At 40.2% G+C, this 19652-nt stretch overlaps 1 protein-coding gene across 2 annotated transcripts in view; it reads right to left on the reverse strand.

Annotated features, from left to right (window-relative positions):
• rapgef4 (Rap guanine nucleotide exchange factor 4) overlaps window positions 1-19652 on the reverse strand; it is a 249649-nt gene that overhangs the window by 107620 nt on the left and 122377 nt on the right. For both annotated transcript variants that reach the window (XM_062969187.1, XM_062969188.1), the window contains 2 exons: window positions 12397-12469; window positions 10699-10763 (listed from right to left, as the gene is read on the reverse strand). In XM_062969187.1, coding sequence (XP_062825257.1) covers window positions 10699-10763; window positions 12397-12469 — 138 coding nt within the window. The remainder of the gene's footprint in view (window positions 1-10698; window positions 10764-12396; window positions 12470-19652) is intronic.

Raw genomic sequence — 19652 nt, forward strand, 5'->3', positions numbered from 1 at the left:
GGCTCTAAGGCAAGAAAAAAACAAAACAACATTTCAATTAATATAGAGAAAAAACACAGCAAAAAGATCTCTATTAAAATAGAGGATCTGGTAAACCACCATGTAATTAATTCTTTAGATGATTTTTTGGGAGTTCAGATCAGTAAGTTGCCTTTTCCCAACCAATGCTACACATACATTGAAAACATTTAGGTAAGATTAAGGAAAGCTTATAGTGACCCCAAAGTTCCATATTAATTTCCTCTGCAGTATTAATTGTATTGTCTTCTTCATTATTTAACCTAGAGCAGTCTGGGAAGACTGCCCCTATGAGAAGCAGAGCCTGAGAGGAGGCTACTTAACCATTTTTCTTTCTAATTTTTAAATATGTTAAAATTATATTTCTGTAAAGCTGTTTTACCTGCACCTTTAAAAAGGAGACAGATATTTTACAAAAAGTCTATTTTGATCTCTGTGTAAGAGCTTTACATATGAGCACAAAATAAATAAGGCAAGCTGCTTTTATTTGAAGAAGAGTAAATTAAACATTGCTTCTGCTTTAGTGATCCCTGTTTAATCACAATGCTGATAAAATATGTCCTTTTGAAATCTTTTCATGCAATCAATGCAAGTGACATATGTTAGAATGCTACATGAGGCATACATTATTTAACGATTTGTACCTTGCTGCTTCAAACAAATGACAAGTGCCTTTCTTATAAACACACACACATATACATAAATGCACGTACAAAATGCAACAACCATTACCAAAAATGACAGGTCATGCCCAAGGTCAGGAGAAAAAGAATGCTGAGGCAGAATATAGTCTGCACAGAAATACAGGCAGAAAGACTGGAATACCACTAATGATGTCTTATTTTTCCTGTCATTTTCTTGCTCCTTTACTATAGCCAAACAGCTGCTGTAACTGTTTTGCATGAATTGAATGAAGTGCCCCAAAAGGTGAAACTCCTGCATCCGTATTCAAGGTATTTTGTGAGATTTGAGGCCCATTTGCCAGTCACCTCCCAGTAGGGAGAACATGTTTGCCATACATATTTTGATCTACCAAAAAGGGGGAGGCCAATTTGCATCCTTTTATGCTGAATGAGGTGTTTATTTAAACCACTGTCAGCTTTCAGTAATTTTACTGAAGGCACAGCTCAGGCAGTACTAAAGGCAAAAGAAAATGTTCATATTAAGTCACAAATAAAATAACATGGTATTCTGAAGGGAGCATTGACGGCTTTGATGCCTATCCTACAAAACACTCTTCCTAAACAAAGACACAAAGACCTTCTTATGCCACCAGATGTTTGGAGATAGTTATCAGTGAGGGCGCTTTTATTGTTGCCAAGTTGACTTTTTTCTGAAGAAACGGATGCTGTCTTGAGGAATCATTATTAATATTTTACTTATGTGATGCTTGTATGCTTGCATCCTACTTTTAACTGTTGGATTTTACAGTGATTTGTATAGATGTTTGTTTATGTAAATGCATATGACCATTGGTTGGAGCATTAATAAATTGATTGATTGATTATGTGATTCTTGTATTGTAAATCCTAGGTGCATAGATAAATATTCTCATGTTGCCGGAAGGCATAACCCTATGAACACAGGATGGAGTGACAGGTCTACTAGGACTATTTCCCCTTTGTCCCTGGGTACATTTAGTTTTCTTTCAAGGAAAGAAAAGTAATAAGTTGCAAACCTTAAGGTGACTAGGGATACATCGACATTAAACACTTAGATTGGATGCCCCCTGGTTCAGCTCCATGGTGGCTAAAAACTGCACAGAGCTGATACAGGATAAAGTGAATAAACAGGGGTGACTTAACAGCATCACAACTCCAGGCAAAACAGTGCCTTGAGCCTACACAGCCACAGAGGAATAAAAATGTAAATTATCGATAAAATACACTTGGTACCATCTAATAAGTCCAAAGTTTATTTGCCTCATTACACTTTCTTACACTTCCTCTAACCTTTCACCACACAAATAGGAACACAAACAGCAGAGGCTCTGTTTCTGATAATGAAACTGTACACTGTCAGCAACTATGTCCCCAGTCATTCTGTGAAACCATTACAACATTCTGCTTCCATAACATTGCAAGTTATAAGTAAATATAAAGGTTTCCCCTGATGTTAAGTCTAGTCGTTCCCAACTCTGGGGATTGGTACTCATCTCATTTTCTAATCCAAAGAGCCAGCTTTGTCCGTAGACACCTCCAAGGTCATATGGCCGGCATGACTGCATGGAGTGCCGTTACCTTCCCGACGGAGACCTATTGATCTACTCACATTTGCATGTTTTTGAACTGCTAGTTTGGCAGAAGCTGGGGCTAACAGCAGGCGACCACCCAAAACATCCAGCATTGTGGGTGATTGCGACTTCCTCCCACCTCTGCAACATGTAGAGACCCTGAACATGGGTATATTTTGCGCCCATGAGGGATTGCCTATCTTCCCCATCTTGGGGCTAATGCAGTATACACCGTGTCAGATTAACCCTAGTTTAATTGATTGGTGTAGATCTGCCCTAGGAAACCATAGCGGGAACTGCTTATTACTGGACTTCGTTGAAATTGCTGGTGATAATTTACCATTGGAACTAGGAGATGGACCAGAAGAGGTTCATTTCCTAGTCTCAGAACTCTTAGAACTCAGTGCATATAGGCACCATCCAGGCTTTGACCAGGTTCCTGAGCTTTACATGTGATCAGGTGAACATTCAATTTGCTTCTTCCTCTGCCACTTTCATCCCACTTTACTTGGTCAGGATAAATGTGCCCTTTGATTCAACCAATCCCAGCCTTGTAAAACTAGAATAATGATTATTTCCTACCTTCTGTATGTATGTACCTTCAAGTCACTTTGCAATTAATGGCAATCTCATGGATTTCACAATGATTTCTTAGGCAAGGAATACTCAAAGGTGGTTTGCCAATTCCTTTCTCTAAAAAACAGCCCATAGTACCACCTCGAAGCTTAAGATCATCAAATGAGGCCCTGCTCATGGTCCCGTCAACCTCACAGGTGCGGCTGGCAGGGACGAGAGACAGGGCTTTTTCAGTAGTGGCTCCCTGCCTATGGAACGCCCTCCCCAGTGAAGTCAGGCAGGCTCCCTCCCTCCTATCCTTCCGTAGGAAGGTTAAAACTTGGTTATGGGGCCAGGCTTTTGAATAATAATTGGCAGCGTTAATTATTATCATGTACGCTGAACTCAATCGACAGACCCAGGTTTTTTTTTGAACTGGACATGCTTACCTGTATTTTATAATGTGTTTTATGAACACTGATAAGTTAATAATTTTTAACTGATTTATATTGCACTGTATACTTTTTATATATGCGTTTTATTGTAAGCCGCCCTAAGTCCCCTGTTGGGTGAGAAGGGCGGGATATAAATATTGTAATAAAGAAAGAAAGAAAGAAAGAAAGAAAGAAAGAAAGAAAGAAAGAAAGAAAGAAATAGTACTAATCAGGGCTGATCACAGTACTATAGTTCTGTAGAGTGGAAGGGCTTTTGAACTTTTAGTTTAGCCACTTGTGCAATGTATGTCATTTGCAGAAAAATCATCTAAATTGCAAAATCTTTCTCAAGAGTAGAATTATCTCATTTGTCTCAAACATCTCGAGCTCTGAGGATTACCTTTTTTTCTTTTTTCTTTTTTTTGTCAGGAGCTACTTGAGAAACTGCAAGTCGCTTCTGGAGTGAGAGAATTGGCCGTCTGCAAGGACATTGCCCATGGGACGCCCGTATATTTTTTTGATGTTTTACCATCCTTGTGGGAGGCTTCTCTCATGTCCCCGCATGGAGCTGGAGCTGATAGAGGGAGCTCATCTGTGCTCTCCCCGGGTGGGATTCGAACCTGGCAGCTTGAAGATCAGCAGCCCAACCTTCAAGTCACAAGGCTTTAACCCACTACTCCACCGGGGGCTCCTAAGGATTACCTGGGAAGGAATCTGATTGGAGCATTGCAGCACACCAAAATACCTGCGAGTTACTCTGGACTGTGCTCTGACTTACAAGAAGCACTGATTGACTATCAAGCAAAAAGAAATAATATACGAAAGCTGGCTGGCACAACCTGGGAATCACAACTAGATACAGTGAAGACATCTGCCCTTGTGCTTTGCTACTCTCCTTCTGAATATGCATGCCCATTGTGGAATACATCTCACCATGTTAAAACAGCGGATGTGACTCTTAACGGGACATGCCACATTATCACAGGATGTCTATGCCCTACACCACTGGAGAAATTATACTGTTTAGCCAATATTGCACCACCTGACATCTGTTGGGAAGTAGCAGTCTGTAATGAAAGGACCAAGTCATTGACATCTCCAGCTCATCCTCTGTTCTGATATCCGCCAGCAAGCCAACGTCTTAAATCAAGAAACAGCTTTCTAAGATCTACAGAGATATTTGCAGAAACACCTCAGCAATTGAAAGTCCAAAAGTGGCAGGCTAAAACCTGGAACCTCAATCCATGGCTGATACCAGATGAAAAACTTCCTCCTGGGCACAGGGAAGACTGGGTGACTTGGAAGGTGCTGAATAGACTACACTCTGGCACCACAAGATGCAGAGCCAATCTTAGGAAATAGGGCTACAAAGTGGAGTCTACAACATACGAGTGAGGAGAAGAGCAAAGCACAGATCATCTACTACAATGCAGCCTGTGCCCTGCCACATGCATAATAGAGAACCTTCTCACAGTGACACTAGAGGCACTCTAAGGGGCCAGCTTCTGGTCAAAGGAAATTTAGTATAATGTCAAGTTTTTAACTTTGCTTGTGTTTTTAAATACATCATAACTGTATCCTCAATTTGCTTTTGACATGATAAATAAATAAATAAATATATTTGTCTCAAATGCATGGAAGGGGAAAACTGCAGATGCTTGTGCTTGCAGCACATGAGCCTGGAACAAGGACAGATTTACATCCCAATGAGTTGTTATGGGCTTTGAAATAGTTTTCAAATAGTAAATCAAAGATGAACCAATAATTTGTTCAGAGCTTGCAAGTGCCTTCCTCTGAAATTAAAGTGTGTGACTTGCCCAAGATCATCCAGAGGGTTTCTGATTCAAATCCTGGGGCACATCTATACTGTAGAATTAAAGCAGGTTGGCACACAACTTTAAATGATATGGCTTGATGCTATGGAATTGTGGGAGTTGTAGTTTTACAAGATTTTTCACTTTCTCTGCCAAAGTGTGTTGGTGCCTCTCCAAACTACCAAATCCCATAGCATGAGGCATGGCCATTAAAGTGGTGTCAGATTACATTAATTCTACAATGTAGATGTGCCCCTGGCCTCTTAGAATCCTAGTCCCACATCCAAACCATTACATCTTGCTAGCTCTCTATTAATTCCTACTCAGGAAATAAGCCCCGTGGAACTTACAAGGGCTTTCTTTTAGACAAATGTGATTAGCCCGTGCTTAGAATCTGTTTCCAAGATTCTAAGCATCCAGCAGACAGTATAATAATTCACGTTAACTTCCTAACCCGCCCCATTAATGTCTGAAATCTTTGCCACTTGTCTTTCCTAAGAAAGGGTTGCCATTGTTATCCCATGTATTTATTGATTATTTTATTGTCTTTATCACAGTATGCTTTCACTCTGTAACACCAATTTCCAGTATTATTTACAGGACAGGTATTCATAGTTCTCTTTGCTAGGTACTATGACAGACAAGACAAATCTAAACATGTTTTTTTTAAAATTTCCTTTTTCAATTTTCTGCTAAACTTGAAATAATAATTGTTCAAGATTCAAAGGGGAATTCATTTGGCTGTTTCAAATGTAAGCGTCAAACATGTTGATCATATGCGCTTGACTTATCAGAGGAACTGAACCTTGAAATAGGCTACCATGTTTCTCTCCGCAATTATCCCCCTCCCGAAATTGTCCAACAGCAAAAGCTAATGGTGTATGTGTGCATGTCTTTATAGACTGTGATGGAATCACACAGAACAATATGACAGAGGCTCAAGGGTGCAGGATGCATTTCTGGCTTATATCTGATCACACTGGTGCCTTGTCTGATGTGATTATTTCTCTGGTCCTTCATTCCCTTCTCTTACACATCGGCATAAAGGATACAGTGCTGTATAATAAGCATCCCACTCCACTGAAAAAGAGGGCATCTGTGCAATACTTTTCAAATCAACAATTCCCACATGCTTGAACAATGAATTCCTTGAAAATGTTAAAGTTTAAGAGGACACGTGGAAAACTGATGCGTTTCCACACCCACCCAAATGCTGTCCTCAGGATTACTTTTGGATTGTTAATGATAATCAAGATGCCCAAACAACTCATGCCACTGCTATGAACTGTACATTACTTGAGTTTAATTTTTAAAAGTGTGCACTGCATAATGTAAATATGTTAAAACAAACTAACATCAGAGTAACATTAAAAAATCAAACTCTTATAAATAACAAAATTCCATAAAGTGATTCAGCAGCAAATAGAATCCTTATAAGAACATTAGCATTGCTCTTCCTTAATCTTCAACACTTACTTGCATAAAACAGTTCTGTCTGATTTCCTGAATGTTAAAACTGGAATAACATATGGAACAAAATGACCTGCCACCTATTCTGATCTCTTTTCCTAAAAACAACTACGCCTCCTCTACCTCATACGCAATCCAAGCATAAATGAGAAAATAGGGAGCTTCCCTCTAATAACATTTCAGTACATGGACAATTGGCCATAAGGCAGAAATAATGCATGAATGATCCTCTAGACATCATCAGCATTCCTTCCATAAGGGAAAGGATTCATAGATGCAATATCTTCTCAAGCAATATTCTGTTCAAGAGTGACATCAGTGGGAACTTGTGATTTGCTTAAATTTCTTGTTTACATTTCTGGTTAAGACACATACAAAAGGATGCAGAGCTTGGGAAACTTTATTTTTTAGCTTACCACAAATTCCATGTTGTCTTGGAATGTTAATAGCAAAGTTGATAAGGTATGTGTAATCCATATTGCTTGGCTCTCATGTTCTGTGTATCCTAGGCTTTCGTAATATCATAAAAGCCCAGGATCTGAAGGAACCTACATACTGTTGTCAAAGGCTTTCATAGCTGGAATCACTGGGTTGCTGTGAGTTTTCTGGGCTGCATGGGCATGTTCAAGAAGCAGTCTTTCCTGATGTTTTGCCCACATCTATGGCAGGCATCCTCAGAGGTTATGAGGTCTGTTGGAAACTAGGCCAGGGGGGTTTATACATCTGTGGAAAGTCCAGGATGGGAGAAAGAACTCTTGTCTGTTTGAGGCAAGTGTGAATGTAGCAATTGGTTACCTTGATTAGCATTGAATAACCTTGCAGCGTCAAAGCCAGGCTGCTTTCTGCCTGGGGGAATTCTTTGTTGGAATTGCTTAGGGAAGCTGATAAAGAAACACAGTGTACAAAACTATCTACAGACCCACTAAGAAAATCCAACAAATGCTACATTCAGCAAAAGATAAGAGGGATCCTCTCACCTCTGTAGAAGTCTACCATATCCTGTGCAGCTGTGGACAAGTCTACATTCCATAGATATATAAACCCCACGTGCCTAGTTTCTAACAGACCTCACAACCTCTGAAGATGCCTGCCATAGATGCAGACGAAACGTCAGGAGAAAATGCTTCTGGAACATGGCCATACAGCCCAGAAAACTCACAGCAACCCAACCTACATACTGTTTTATATTTGGGCTTGTGGGATGGGTTGGTACCTTTCAATGTAGGTAACATATATTTTACATTAATAAAAAAATTGTATATAATTCTTTTGAAGTTTCATTATTTGTTGCAAAAAAACCCACATTTTTACAGTGAATGGCAATTAATAGAATAATAAATTATCATTTTCCAGAAAGTAATAAAAACTATATTTACTGTGACTTCTTGTATATATTTAATCAGGATAAAGACAAAATTGCTTCACTGAGTTTTATTTTAAAGAAACCCTTTGTCTTTAGCCTGTACTGATCAAATTCAAATATACTTTTATAAGAATAATAAAGTTGCATCCTGGGTAAAAATCATGTTTAGGGGTTGATCTTCCTTCCTGTGTTAGTCACAACAATGGAATATGCTGTCAAAGTACCATATATTAACTCCACCTAAAAGAGTTTATTTTCATAAAGGATAAGTATGGGACAGGAAGCCCCATATTATATAAAACAGGAAGAAAAGCTTGTCTATGCAGTAATGTCTGCAAGGTTCTTAAGGGTTAGAAAGGTGTGTTAAAAAGATAAGTCTCTCAAAGGAAGTAGAAAAAAATCTACTGATCTGAATAAGAAATAAAATGTGTTTTCTTCTTCTTTTTAGATAGTTGTCCCTATTTAAGTTAAATCTCCTAGAAACCTTGTTTTTCACATTTTATCAGGCAGTAGTTTTATTAACAGTTTTAAAAGTACTTTTATCAGAAAATAAGAATACTGATCATCTGACTTAAAGGAAACAAAAATAGACATATCTGGGTGGATCTACACATCCCTATATCCCAGGACCTGATCCCAGATTATCTACCTTTCCCATATTATCTAGCAGTATAGAGTCATATAATCCAGTTCAAAGCAGATCATCTGGGATCAGATGCTAGGATATAGTGCACTCTAGAGGGAGCCTAAATCAAAAATGATTTCAATAGAATAAAACTTTTAAGAATGCAGATTAACTTTTTCCTATTCTTACCAAATAAATTTCAAAGATGGAGGCATTCATAACTGTAATACGTGATGGCTGTAGGAAATCAAGTGAATGTAGATCCCAGTTCCTTCCGGGATTGAGGACTGCCTGGAAGGGCCCTGTTTTATTGTTCATGATAATTGCAAAGGCCTTGACAATTGGTTCTGCTGTGATTTATTTCTGCCATAACTTAAAATAACTTTGACTCTGTTGCTCCTTGGTCCAGACATTCTTCTTTCTTTTCTCTAACTCTGACCAGATCTACACCATATAACCCAGTTTCTGAATCCAGATTATCTGATTTGAACTGGATTATATGATCCTACTCTACCATATAATCTGCATTCAGAAATTGGATTATATGGCATGAATGGGGGGAAAGATTCCAATCCCCACTGCCACCCATTCTTTCCCTTTTATGCCACCCCCACATGTGCCTCCTTTTAATGTTTTCTTTTTTAAACTCTATCCAGAGCCTTAGGCCCCTTTCACACAGCTGAATAAAATGCCACATTATCTGCTTTGAACTGGAATATATGGCAGTGTGGACTCAGATAACCCAGTTCCAAACAGATATTGTGGGATTTTCTGCCTTGATATTCTGGGTTATATGGCTGTGTGGAAGGCCCCTATGTGCTAAAAGAGTGAGCTAAAAAGTAGCCTACTGCACATAGAAATATCAATATTTTCCTTTCAGACTAAGCCTGAGAATTCAAGTCCAGGAAAACTTTTATAGATTTCCCTCTCCCCAAACTCCTTCCCAAACTTCCCGTTCCAATACACAAGGTATTCAAGAAGGTTTTTAAACATATATATATAAACATTAAAAGATGCAAGATTTGCAAAGAAGTGAGGATGGGGTTGTCATCACACATTTTTTTCTCACTTGAGTTCTCAGGTTGACTACTGTGTGGATGTGGGATTGATCTGTCACTCCACTTACTGCTTTTGTCACTAAGGCTCTGGAGATAGCTTTTTAAAAAATGAAAAATGTAAAAGGAAAGCTTGAGGGAAGAAAGGAAATGAGGCAAAGGATAGAAGTTAGGAAGAAAATACAGAGAGAGGGGGGTTGAGTACTGAATATGTCCATGTAACAAAAAATGTATCCTTTTTAAATAAGTGGTGCCATTAGGGTAGGAACAAAATATTTTGGAATACTATAGAAAAGATGTTAAATGTCACCCGCCAAACACAATGTAGTTGGCAAAACACCACTTGGATAGTTTTTTAAAAGTAGAAAATAGATCAACACATTATTGCCTCCTCTTAACCAATTCGCCTCACACAGTTATGGTTTTACTATTTGGGTTGAGCATCCATTACCTAAAATGCCTGGAACCAGAAGTGTTTTGAATTTCAGATTTTTTTTCAGAGTGGGTGGGATGTGGAATATTTTCATATATATAATGAGGTATCTTGGAGGTGGGAGCCAAGTCTAAACATAGAATTTATTTATGTTTTATATATACCTACACTTAGCCTGAAGGCAACATTATGCACATTATTTTTTAATAGTTTTGTGCATAAACCTAAGTTTGTGTACACTGAGCCACCAGAAAGCAAAAATGTTACTATTTCAGTCATGGGGATTAGACATGGGTATTCTGTCGCTTTCAGTCACTATTTGGTCATGAAGCAGCTTTTAAAAGAAACGTTTGGGAATGTGTCTGAAAGGCAAAAATCACTACAAAACAGCATCAAAATAACACTGGGGTCTTTGGGGGTCTGGCTAGGTGTTTCAGGAGTACACAGATGAAGTTTGAGGTTCAGTTTTCCCTAACTGAATTTGACAATTTAAATGTGAACCATTTGCATAGTACGGACCCACAAATGTGGGTACCTATGGCTGTTTTGCCTTATCATCAGCTATGATAATAATAAAAGGCTTGTTTTATTGCTCTCTTGGAATTCTCTCCTTTACTTCCCCTGCAGGCTAGTTTCCAACGTACCTAGATTTTGATGCCCCATCCACCTCCATCATTATGATCAGAAAATATTTTTACCTTATTGCTATTTTTAGCCATGGAGCAGAGGCTACTGCTAGACATATTGTCCTTGTCCGGCATCCCTATAAGAAAGCAAGGAATATATTAGAATACTACTACTTGAGAATTAGAGTTTACTTTTCAAGTTGTATGATTCTGTTTACTTGTGCCTTTATAAAATATGATATTCTCATATTGCAGGTTATGTACTGAAGTGAAGAGCACACACATTCTTAAATTTTGGACTCTCTGAGGTGAAAGGGTTCAGGAAATCTGTTAAAATCAAATAACTAAAGATTATTTCAGAACACATGGCTATGAATAGAAGGCCAATCTTCCCTTGTCTTCCTCATAGGCCTGCTTAATTTATCTTATTAATTATACTTTGAAAACATGAAATAATATTCAAAAGCATCTTTTGTCAACAGCCATTTCTGATCTTACTTTTACATCCTGATAGCTTTCAATGTGGGTAGAAACTCTCACGAAGATTGAAAAACAGCCCTCTTCTCCCAACAATCCCTCGCCACTTCCATCCAAACAGTCAGAACATATGCTACAAACAGACAGGTGGTTCTGTTGTTATTTGAAGTTATGTTGACTTTGCTAGAAATAGACAGGGGGCAGCACGCTTCATAAAAATGAGTAACACAAATTCCTCATACTGACTTTCAAAATGTGCAGCCTATTCATGCAGTTGTTTACAAAAGAGCTGAGATGGCAGAGACACTGGTTCAGTTCACAATTTTAAGGAGGCATATATAATTTTACAATTTTAAACCCATATCCAAAGTAAACATTTGTTATTCTATGAAAGTTGCAGTGTTCCTAAGTTGGCAATTGAAAATACAGTATATACATTTAATAAAGGTAAAGGTTTTCTCCGAAGCCTAGTTGTGTCCGACTCTGGGGGTTGGTACTTATCTCCATTCCTAAGCTGAAGAGCCGCCGCTGTCCATAGAAACCTCCAAGGTCATGTGGCCGGCATAATTGCATTTACACGTTTTCGAACTGCTAGGTTGGCAGAAGCTGGGGCTAACAGCGGAAGCTCACCCTGCTCCCCGGAGTCAAACCACCAACCTTTCAGTCAGCAAGTTCAGCAGCTCAGCAGTTTAACTCACTGTACCAATGGAGCTCCATATATACATTTAGAAAAATAAAATTTGAAAATGCAGCTTATTAGGAAAACTGATAACAAAAATGTCTATACTGCATTAGTCAAAATAGTGGAGCCCCCAGTGGCACAGTGGGTTAAAGCCTTGAAACTTGAAGGTTCGGTTGCTGACCTGAAGGCTGCCAGGTTCGAATCCAATCCGGGTAGAGCTCCCTCTATCAGCTCCAGCTTCATGCAGGGACATGAGAGAAGCCTCCCCCAAGGATGGTAAAAACATCAAAAACGTCCGGACGTCCCCTGGGCAACATCCTTGCAGACAGCCAATTCTCTCACACCAGAAGTGACTTGCAGTTTCTCAAGTCATTCCTGACACGAAAAAAAGTCAAAATTGCAAACAGAAATAATTATACAGTTTGGAGAAGTAGGAAGAAAAATGTGTAAAAGTTTTCAAGTAAAATAAACAAAAACTCTCAGGCTTTGGGGCTAAACAAATGTAAAGACTGGAAAAATTAGAAAAAAACCTGACATATTTGTCCCACTGTATTCAATATCCCTTACTCTCCGGGTAAGTCTGTAGTGAATTGCAACCGCATTATACTTACTATCATTGTTGGAGCCAGTTTCCATAACACCATAAGGAGGAGCCAGAAGTCCTGACATATACTGCCGATATTTCTAGAGGGGGGAAAAGAGTTGATGATGAACGTTTTGCAATTGTCACTTTCTCAATTTAGAAACAATTTTTTCAGTTCATTTGTAAAAATAACACCGAATCTGTTGAATTGTTAAAACTATACTAGCTAATATGTTGATTAGAGCACTGCTTCTTCAACTCTGGGTCCAACCCCAAATGGAGTCCCCTTAGCTCAATGTTCGGGTCATGGAAAATTTGGCCAAAGTACGGTAGAATCTCATTTATCCAAGCTAAACGGGCCGGCAGAAGCTTGGATAAATTAAGCATCAAAACATCATGTTATACAACACATTTGACAGAAAACGTAGTTCAATACACAGTAATGTTATGTTGTAATTACTGTATTTACGAATTTAGCACCAAAATATCACGATATATTGAAAACATTGACTACAAAAATGGCTTGGATAATCCAGAGGCTTGGATAAGCGAGGCTTGGATAAGTGAGACTCTACTGTAAAAGGTTTTTGATCTCCACCTGTGGGCTGTTTTAGACATTACATTTATACATTAGCAATAACGTATAGTATACGGTGGATCAAACTTGCTACTGCAAGCTATACAAGCCAGACAAAGTAATCATGCTTTTAAATTCTCAAGATTTTAGCTGCTGCCTCACAGTGGCAAGGTTTCTAAACATTTGACAAACGTGAAGTTTTTCTATTGTTTTTCTATTGTATACTATACTCTGCATTTTACACTGTCTTGATATATACATATATGCCAATAAAGGCTTATTGGAAATTGGAAAACTGAAACTGGACTTCGCAGAAAATGCTTTAGCTGTATTTCATAAAAAGGGGAAAAAATCAACATGTTTAAGAAGCCTTGCAAATGCTGACTTATTATCAGTAAATGTTTGATTGTATACCTATTATATATATCTACTAGCTTGGGTACCTGGCGTTGTCCGGGTTTTTTTTTAATTCACATTTTTAATTGTCCATAATGCATAAGGTTCTGGGTGAACTACAACTCACATCATGCCAGGTGCAGCCCAAGAAACTCCCTCAGTACTTAAAGTTTGTTATGTTGGGCATCTCTAGATTCATCATTGCTGGAGTAGACTGTGCTCTCTAGTTGCAGTGTAAACTACAGCTCCCACCATGGTGGGTCAGTTCCCCTCAATTCCCTTCAGTAGGTTCAGTTGGTCATGGGGGTTGTGTTTGCCAAGTTTAGTCCCAGTCTATTGTTGGGGGGGGGGGGGGGGTCAGATGTCTCCAGATGTAGGTGAACGACATCTCTTAGAAATGTATGTCAGTTCCTCCCAAACCCCTCCAGTATGTTCTGTTGGTCATGGGGGTTCTGTGTGCCAAATGTGACCCAGATCCATTGTCGGTGGGGGTCACAGTGCTGTGTCTTGATGAAGGGTGAACTACAACTTCCATCATGTTGAGTCAGTGCCCCAAACCCCTTCAGTATGTTTAGTTGTTCAGTTGCTGATCAATTCTGCTTTATTTGCTGTGTGGCATAAGAAAGGTAGGAAAGGGTTAAGGGAGAGGCAGTGGGAGGAGTCATGCAAATTCCACACCAATGGAGAGAGAAAGGAACACTAGGAAGTATCTTTGGTGAAAGAAAACAGAAAATCTAGGATGAAACTGTCTCCGTATGAAAACCTTCACTTGGGTGGTGGGCAGGATGGTGTTTGTGAAGGACGTTGGCAGGGCTCTTGAACATGTTCACGGCGCTCTCTATAACCTGCAGTGTTCCCTGGAGGGAGGGCCATTGGTGGCTCCTCAGCATTGGAAGTTGTAGCTGTTTGTAGAAGCGGGAACCTGTCTGTGTAAATGGACACCTGTGCCACATACACACACACAGATTTTCACTTTTATTATGTGTATAGATCAGGGGTCCCCAAACTTTTTAAACAGGGAGCCAGTTCACGATCCTTCGGATTGTTGGTGGGCCGAACTATAGTTGGCCATTGAGCAATAATAATAATAATAATAATAATAATAATAATAATAATAATAATAATAATAATTAATAACAATAATAATAATTCAGCATATCTATCTTGTTTGCTGTGTCATAAAATAATAATAATAATAATAATAATAATAATAATAATAATAATAATAATAATAAAGAGGGTTGGAAGAGACCCTTTGGGCCATTGAGTCCAATCTCCTTCTGCCTTTGTGCACCAAAAGCACAAGCAAAGCACCCTGACAGATGGCCACCCAGCCTCAATGTTAATAATAATAATAATAATAATAATAATAATAAATGTGCCATGCCAAAAGATCTCAGCCGACATTGACAAAATTACGATCTGCCAACAGCAAAAGCCCACCCGACTGGGATCTGCAAAAGGCCACCCGACTGGGATCTGCACGCATCATCCAAAAATACATCACACAGTCCTAGACACTTGGGAAGTGTTCGACTTGTGATTTTGTGATACAAAATCCAGCAAATCTGTCTTGTTTGCTGTGTCATACTTATAATAAAAAAGAGGGCTGGAAGAGACCCTTAGTCCAACCCCCTTCTGCCTCTGCACACCAAAAGCACAAGCAAAGCATCCCTGACAGATGGCCACCCAGCCTCAATGTTAATAATAATAATAATAATAATAATAATAATAATAATAATAATAATAATAATAATAATGGTTGTAAGAGAAGAAGAGACCCCTTGGATTATTTAGCCCAACCCCCTTCTGCCCTTGTGCTGTGGGGGCCGGATAAATGGCTTCGATGGGCCGCATCCGGCCCCCGGGCCTTAGTTTGGGGACCCCTGGTATAGATAATAGATATACCTAGGGTCACATAAAATTTTCTAAGAAGGAAATGGGTTGTGAGTGAGAAAAATTTAAAGAAGCCCTGGCTTAGAGCTCTCTCCAAATCCAACTTCTAGTGAGTCTTATTCTGAGCTTATTAGCATCAATAACATATCTATATCTGGGGGGCCCTGGTGGTGGCACAGTGTGTTAAAGCACTGAGCTGCTGAACTTGCAGACTGAAAGGTCCCAGGTTCAAATCCCGGGAGCGGAATGAGCGGCCACTGTTAGCCCCAGCTCCTGCCAACCTAGCAGTTCAAAAACATGCAAATGTGAGTAGATTCCGCTCCGGCGGAAAGGTAACGACGCTCCATGCAGTCATGCCGGCCACATGACCTTGGAGGTGTCTACGGACAACGCCAGCTCTTTGGCTTAGAAATGGAGACGAGCACCAACCCCCAGAGTCGGTCACGACGTCAGGGGAAAACCTTTACCTTTTTATATCTATATCTGTATCTATATCATCTATATCTAATCTAAATCCATAATAAAGGTGAAAACCCGTATGTATGTATGTGGCACAGGTGTCCACTCACACAGCCTCCAGCCTCCAGAAACAGGCTACACTTCTCATTCTAGAGAAACCAGTAAGTCACTCCTTTGCACTGACATTGCGGTTACAGCGAGCACCATGAACATCTAGGCCAAACTCTGCCAATGTCTTCCCCAAGCACTACGGCCCACTACCGAAGAAATGCTTTCATTTGGGGACCGTTTCATCCTACATTTTGCTTTTTCTTCCACCACAGGCAGGCACCCCAGGGTTCTCCATTGCTGTGAAATTTGCATGGCCCCGCCTACTGCCCTTGCACCACAGGCAGGCATCCCAGGGTTCTCCATTTCTGTGGAGTTTGCATGACCCCGCCTACTGCCTTTTCTTTTCAAATCTTTCTGCATAACAAACACAGCAGAACTGAGCTGCAACTACATTTACTGGAGGAGTTTGGGGGATTGACGCCACATGGAAGTTGTAGTTCACCCTGCACCAAGTCAGACCACTGTGACTCTGGGGAATGTAGAGGAGTTATAGTTCACCTACACCCAGAACACTATGAACCCAAACAATGATGGGTCTGGACCAAACTTGCCACACAGAACCCCCATAACCAATAGAACATATTGCACGAGTTTGGGGAAAAGGGAATTATAGTTCACCTGAATCCACATAAACAGTGACCCCCACCAACAATGCACCAGGACCACACTTCGCACAGAAAATCCTCATGACCAACTCAACATACTGCAGGTGTTTTGGAAAATAGGCTTTTATTTTGGGAGTTGTAGTTCACCTGCATCCAAAGACCACTGAACCCAGCCAATGACGAATCTTGACTAAACTTGACACAGACTGAACATTGCCTGCTGTGGATACTGACAATTTTTTTTACGCAATTGTCCCGGGACTGGGAGTTGTACTCATTCACCCCCATCCAGACAGTACTGCACCCAGGCAATGACCAGCCAATGACAGATCTGGACCACACTTCCTACACAGGCCCCAAAATGCCCAACTTTTCATACTGGCTGGGTTTGGGGAGTATTAAGCCACGATTCTGGGAATTGCCGTTCACTCCAAACATAATACATAACATTGAAAGACAAATAATACCATTCTCAAATGACCCGGGCACCGCCGGGTCCCCAAGCTAGTATATAATAAAAGTCACTGTTTGTATGTATGCGGGTATGTATGTATGCGGCGGTGTATGTGGCAGCTTTCTGATTGGTCGCCACTATCACAGGCCACTGTGACCATCAGGAACGATGGACCTGGCCCAAACTTGACACACTTATCCACCCATGACGCACTTTATGTCCTGGTGCCGTTTGCGAGACGATGGACCATGGGTGATGGGATTTGTAGTACTTTCAATCGCTACGACTCCCACAGGCCACTGCAATGCCCACCAGTGATGGAACTACCACCCCCAGCAATGACAAATAAGGCCTAAACTTGGTACACAGACCCCCATGACCTACCCTACATCCTGCCACTGTTTGAAAGGGGATGACCATGGATGATGGGACTTCCAATACCTTTACTCATTTCCAGGGAACACTGCGACTCCCACAAATGTCTGATCAAGATTAAACTTGACACATACAGTCCCCATGACCTACTCAACATCCTAGCGTTGTTTGGAGGGTAATGGACCATGGATGATGGGACATGCAATACATTCACTCACTTCCTGAGACCACTATGACTCCCACTAATGACAAATAAGGACCAAACTTGGTACACAGAGCCCCCAGGACTCACTCTACATCCTGGCATTATTTGGCGAGGGATAGACCATGGACGATGGGACTTGCAGATGGGAGCTGTAGTTCATCCACACCACTCCAGCTGACATTGGATTGAGACTACACTTGGAACACAGGCAAACAATGCCTTTCTCAAATGACCCGGGCACTGCCGGGGCCCCAAGCTAGTGTGTAATAAATCACAGAAGCCAGTATAACTACTCCTACATTATAGGACAGGAGTATATAGTCTTCGGGGTCCAGAGGCTCAGAGGGGCGGGGACAGAAGAGAACACAATTTGTGTCCTCCAAGATGCTGTAAGGGAGACAATTTTATTACATGCAACAGGAATATTTTTTCAAAACAATACATTTATGGGTCATACATAATGCTCACCTTTTCTTTTCCTCTTCTATTTAAAATTTATGAAAACAGTGTGCAGATGTCAGAGCGGCACATACTGAAGTTGTAAATATGAAAAGGCCTGTCTGAGAATATCTCTACATTAAAAAGGTTGATGCATATTTTAGACATATTGCAGTTGCTGAAGAGGGGCCAATGGGGATGGAAACTATTGGATATCCATTAATCCTGATATTACTATCCACTGTCAGTTACAAAACATTCTGGCCTAGTAGTGATGAGATAACATAGAAGATAACTGAGTATAGCAAGATAAGTTAGACGGTGAAGACCTGCTGTATAGTCCATAGAGTTATGTTTTTACTAGCGCCTTATACCACCTCTAATGTCCTCCTGCCTTCATATCCGCCTCAGTTTGCACAATGGCAGAGGCAGCCCTGAATACATTATGTTACCATGTTGTTCCACTTTGGAACATGATTTTCAACTCATTCTTCCCCCAGTCCACATCTCCAGCTCAGGACATAACAGAGATATATGTACAACTTGTAAACTGGGCTCTGTATTGATGTGATGTGCAGTAAATTATTATAACCATAAACAGTAATGTTTCATTTTTGCTGCATCCCGATGAATGCTGCCACAAAACAATTATATGCTGATAATGCAAATAATATGAGAATCATATTATGTTTATTAGTACATAAAAAAATCCACCAGACTTATGTCACTTTCTACTTCACATTTAAGTGGTATTCCAGTAACCTACAAAACAAAGATCACAAGGCAACAAAAACATCCTAAATCAATTTCAATATTAGTCCATATGTGCTTCCAACACACCATGAATCGTGTCTCCAAGTGGTTGCATAAATGATTAACAATCATACAAATGTAATTCCGATTGAAATGAGTGAGCAGCAAGCATGTACAAAGAAAATCCAGGAATCCTGGTACATTTCCATCTCGCCCTCCATACGTACTTTTAAAATTTTGACTCTAACTGGACTTGTATTTGAACTAGCTGGCATTCATTTACTTATTTAGAATTTGACAAATTGCTTAGTTTCAACCAGATTATAGTAGTCCCACATCTCACCTCAATGCTGACCTGAAAGCTGCCTGGTTCGACTCCCACCCGGGGAGAGTGCGGATGAGCTCCCTCTATCAGCTCCAGCTCCATGCGGGGACATGAGAGAAGCCTCCCACAAGGATAGTAAAAACATCAAAACATCCGGGCGTCCCCTGGGCAACGTCCTTGCAGACGGCCAATTTTCTCATTCCAGAAGCTACTCAGGTTGCTCCTGACACGAAAAAAAACCTCAGTGTTTTTTCTTTCTCTTCCTCTTCCACCCCCATCTCTTTTGCTTTCACCCCGGTCGTTCTCGCTGTCCACTGAAGGCACTCCTTAAGCCAGTTCCAGCTTTTGCCTAAAACACAAATTTATTTGCCATTTCCTTCCATTGCTGTCTCTTCCCCCACCCCACCCCCAGTCTTTCTTTTCATTGATCTTTTTCTCTACCCCTGGGTTTAGCCTTTCTATGCTTTAGGCCCCTTCCGTACAGCTGAATAAAATCCCACATTATCTGCTTTGGACTGGGATATATGACAGTGTGGACTCATAACCCAGTTCAAAGCAGAGATTGTGGGATTTTCTGTTTTGATATTCTGGGTTATATGGCTGTGTGGAAGGGTCCAAAGGTTTCTTCTCCACCCTCATGAGTATTATGTTCACACACCAAGACAATTATATGCTGATAATGTAAATAAT

Source organism: Anolis carolinensis, chromosome 1 (assembly GCF_035594765.1).
Source record: "Anolis carolinensis isolate JA03-04 chromosome 1, rAnoCar3.1.pri, whole genome shotgun sequence".
Lineage (NCBI taxonomy): Eukaryota > Metazoa > Chordata > Lepidosauria > Squamata > Dactyloidae > Anolis > Anolis carolinensis.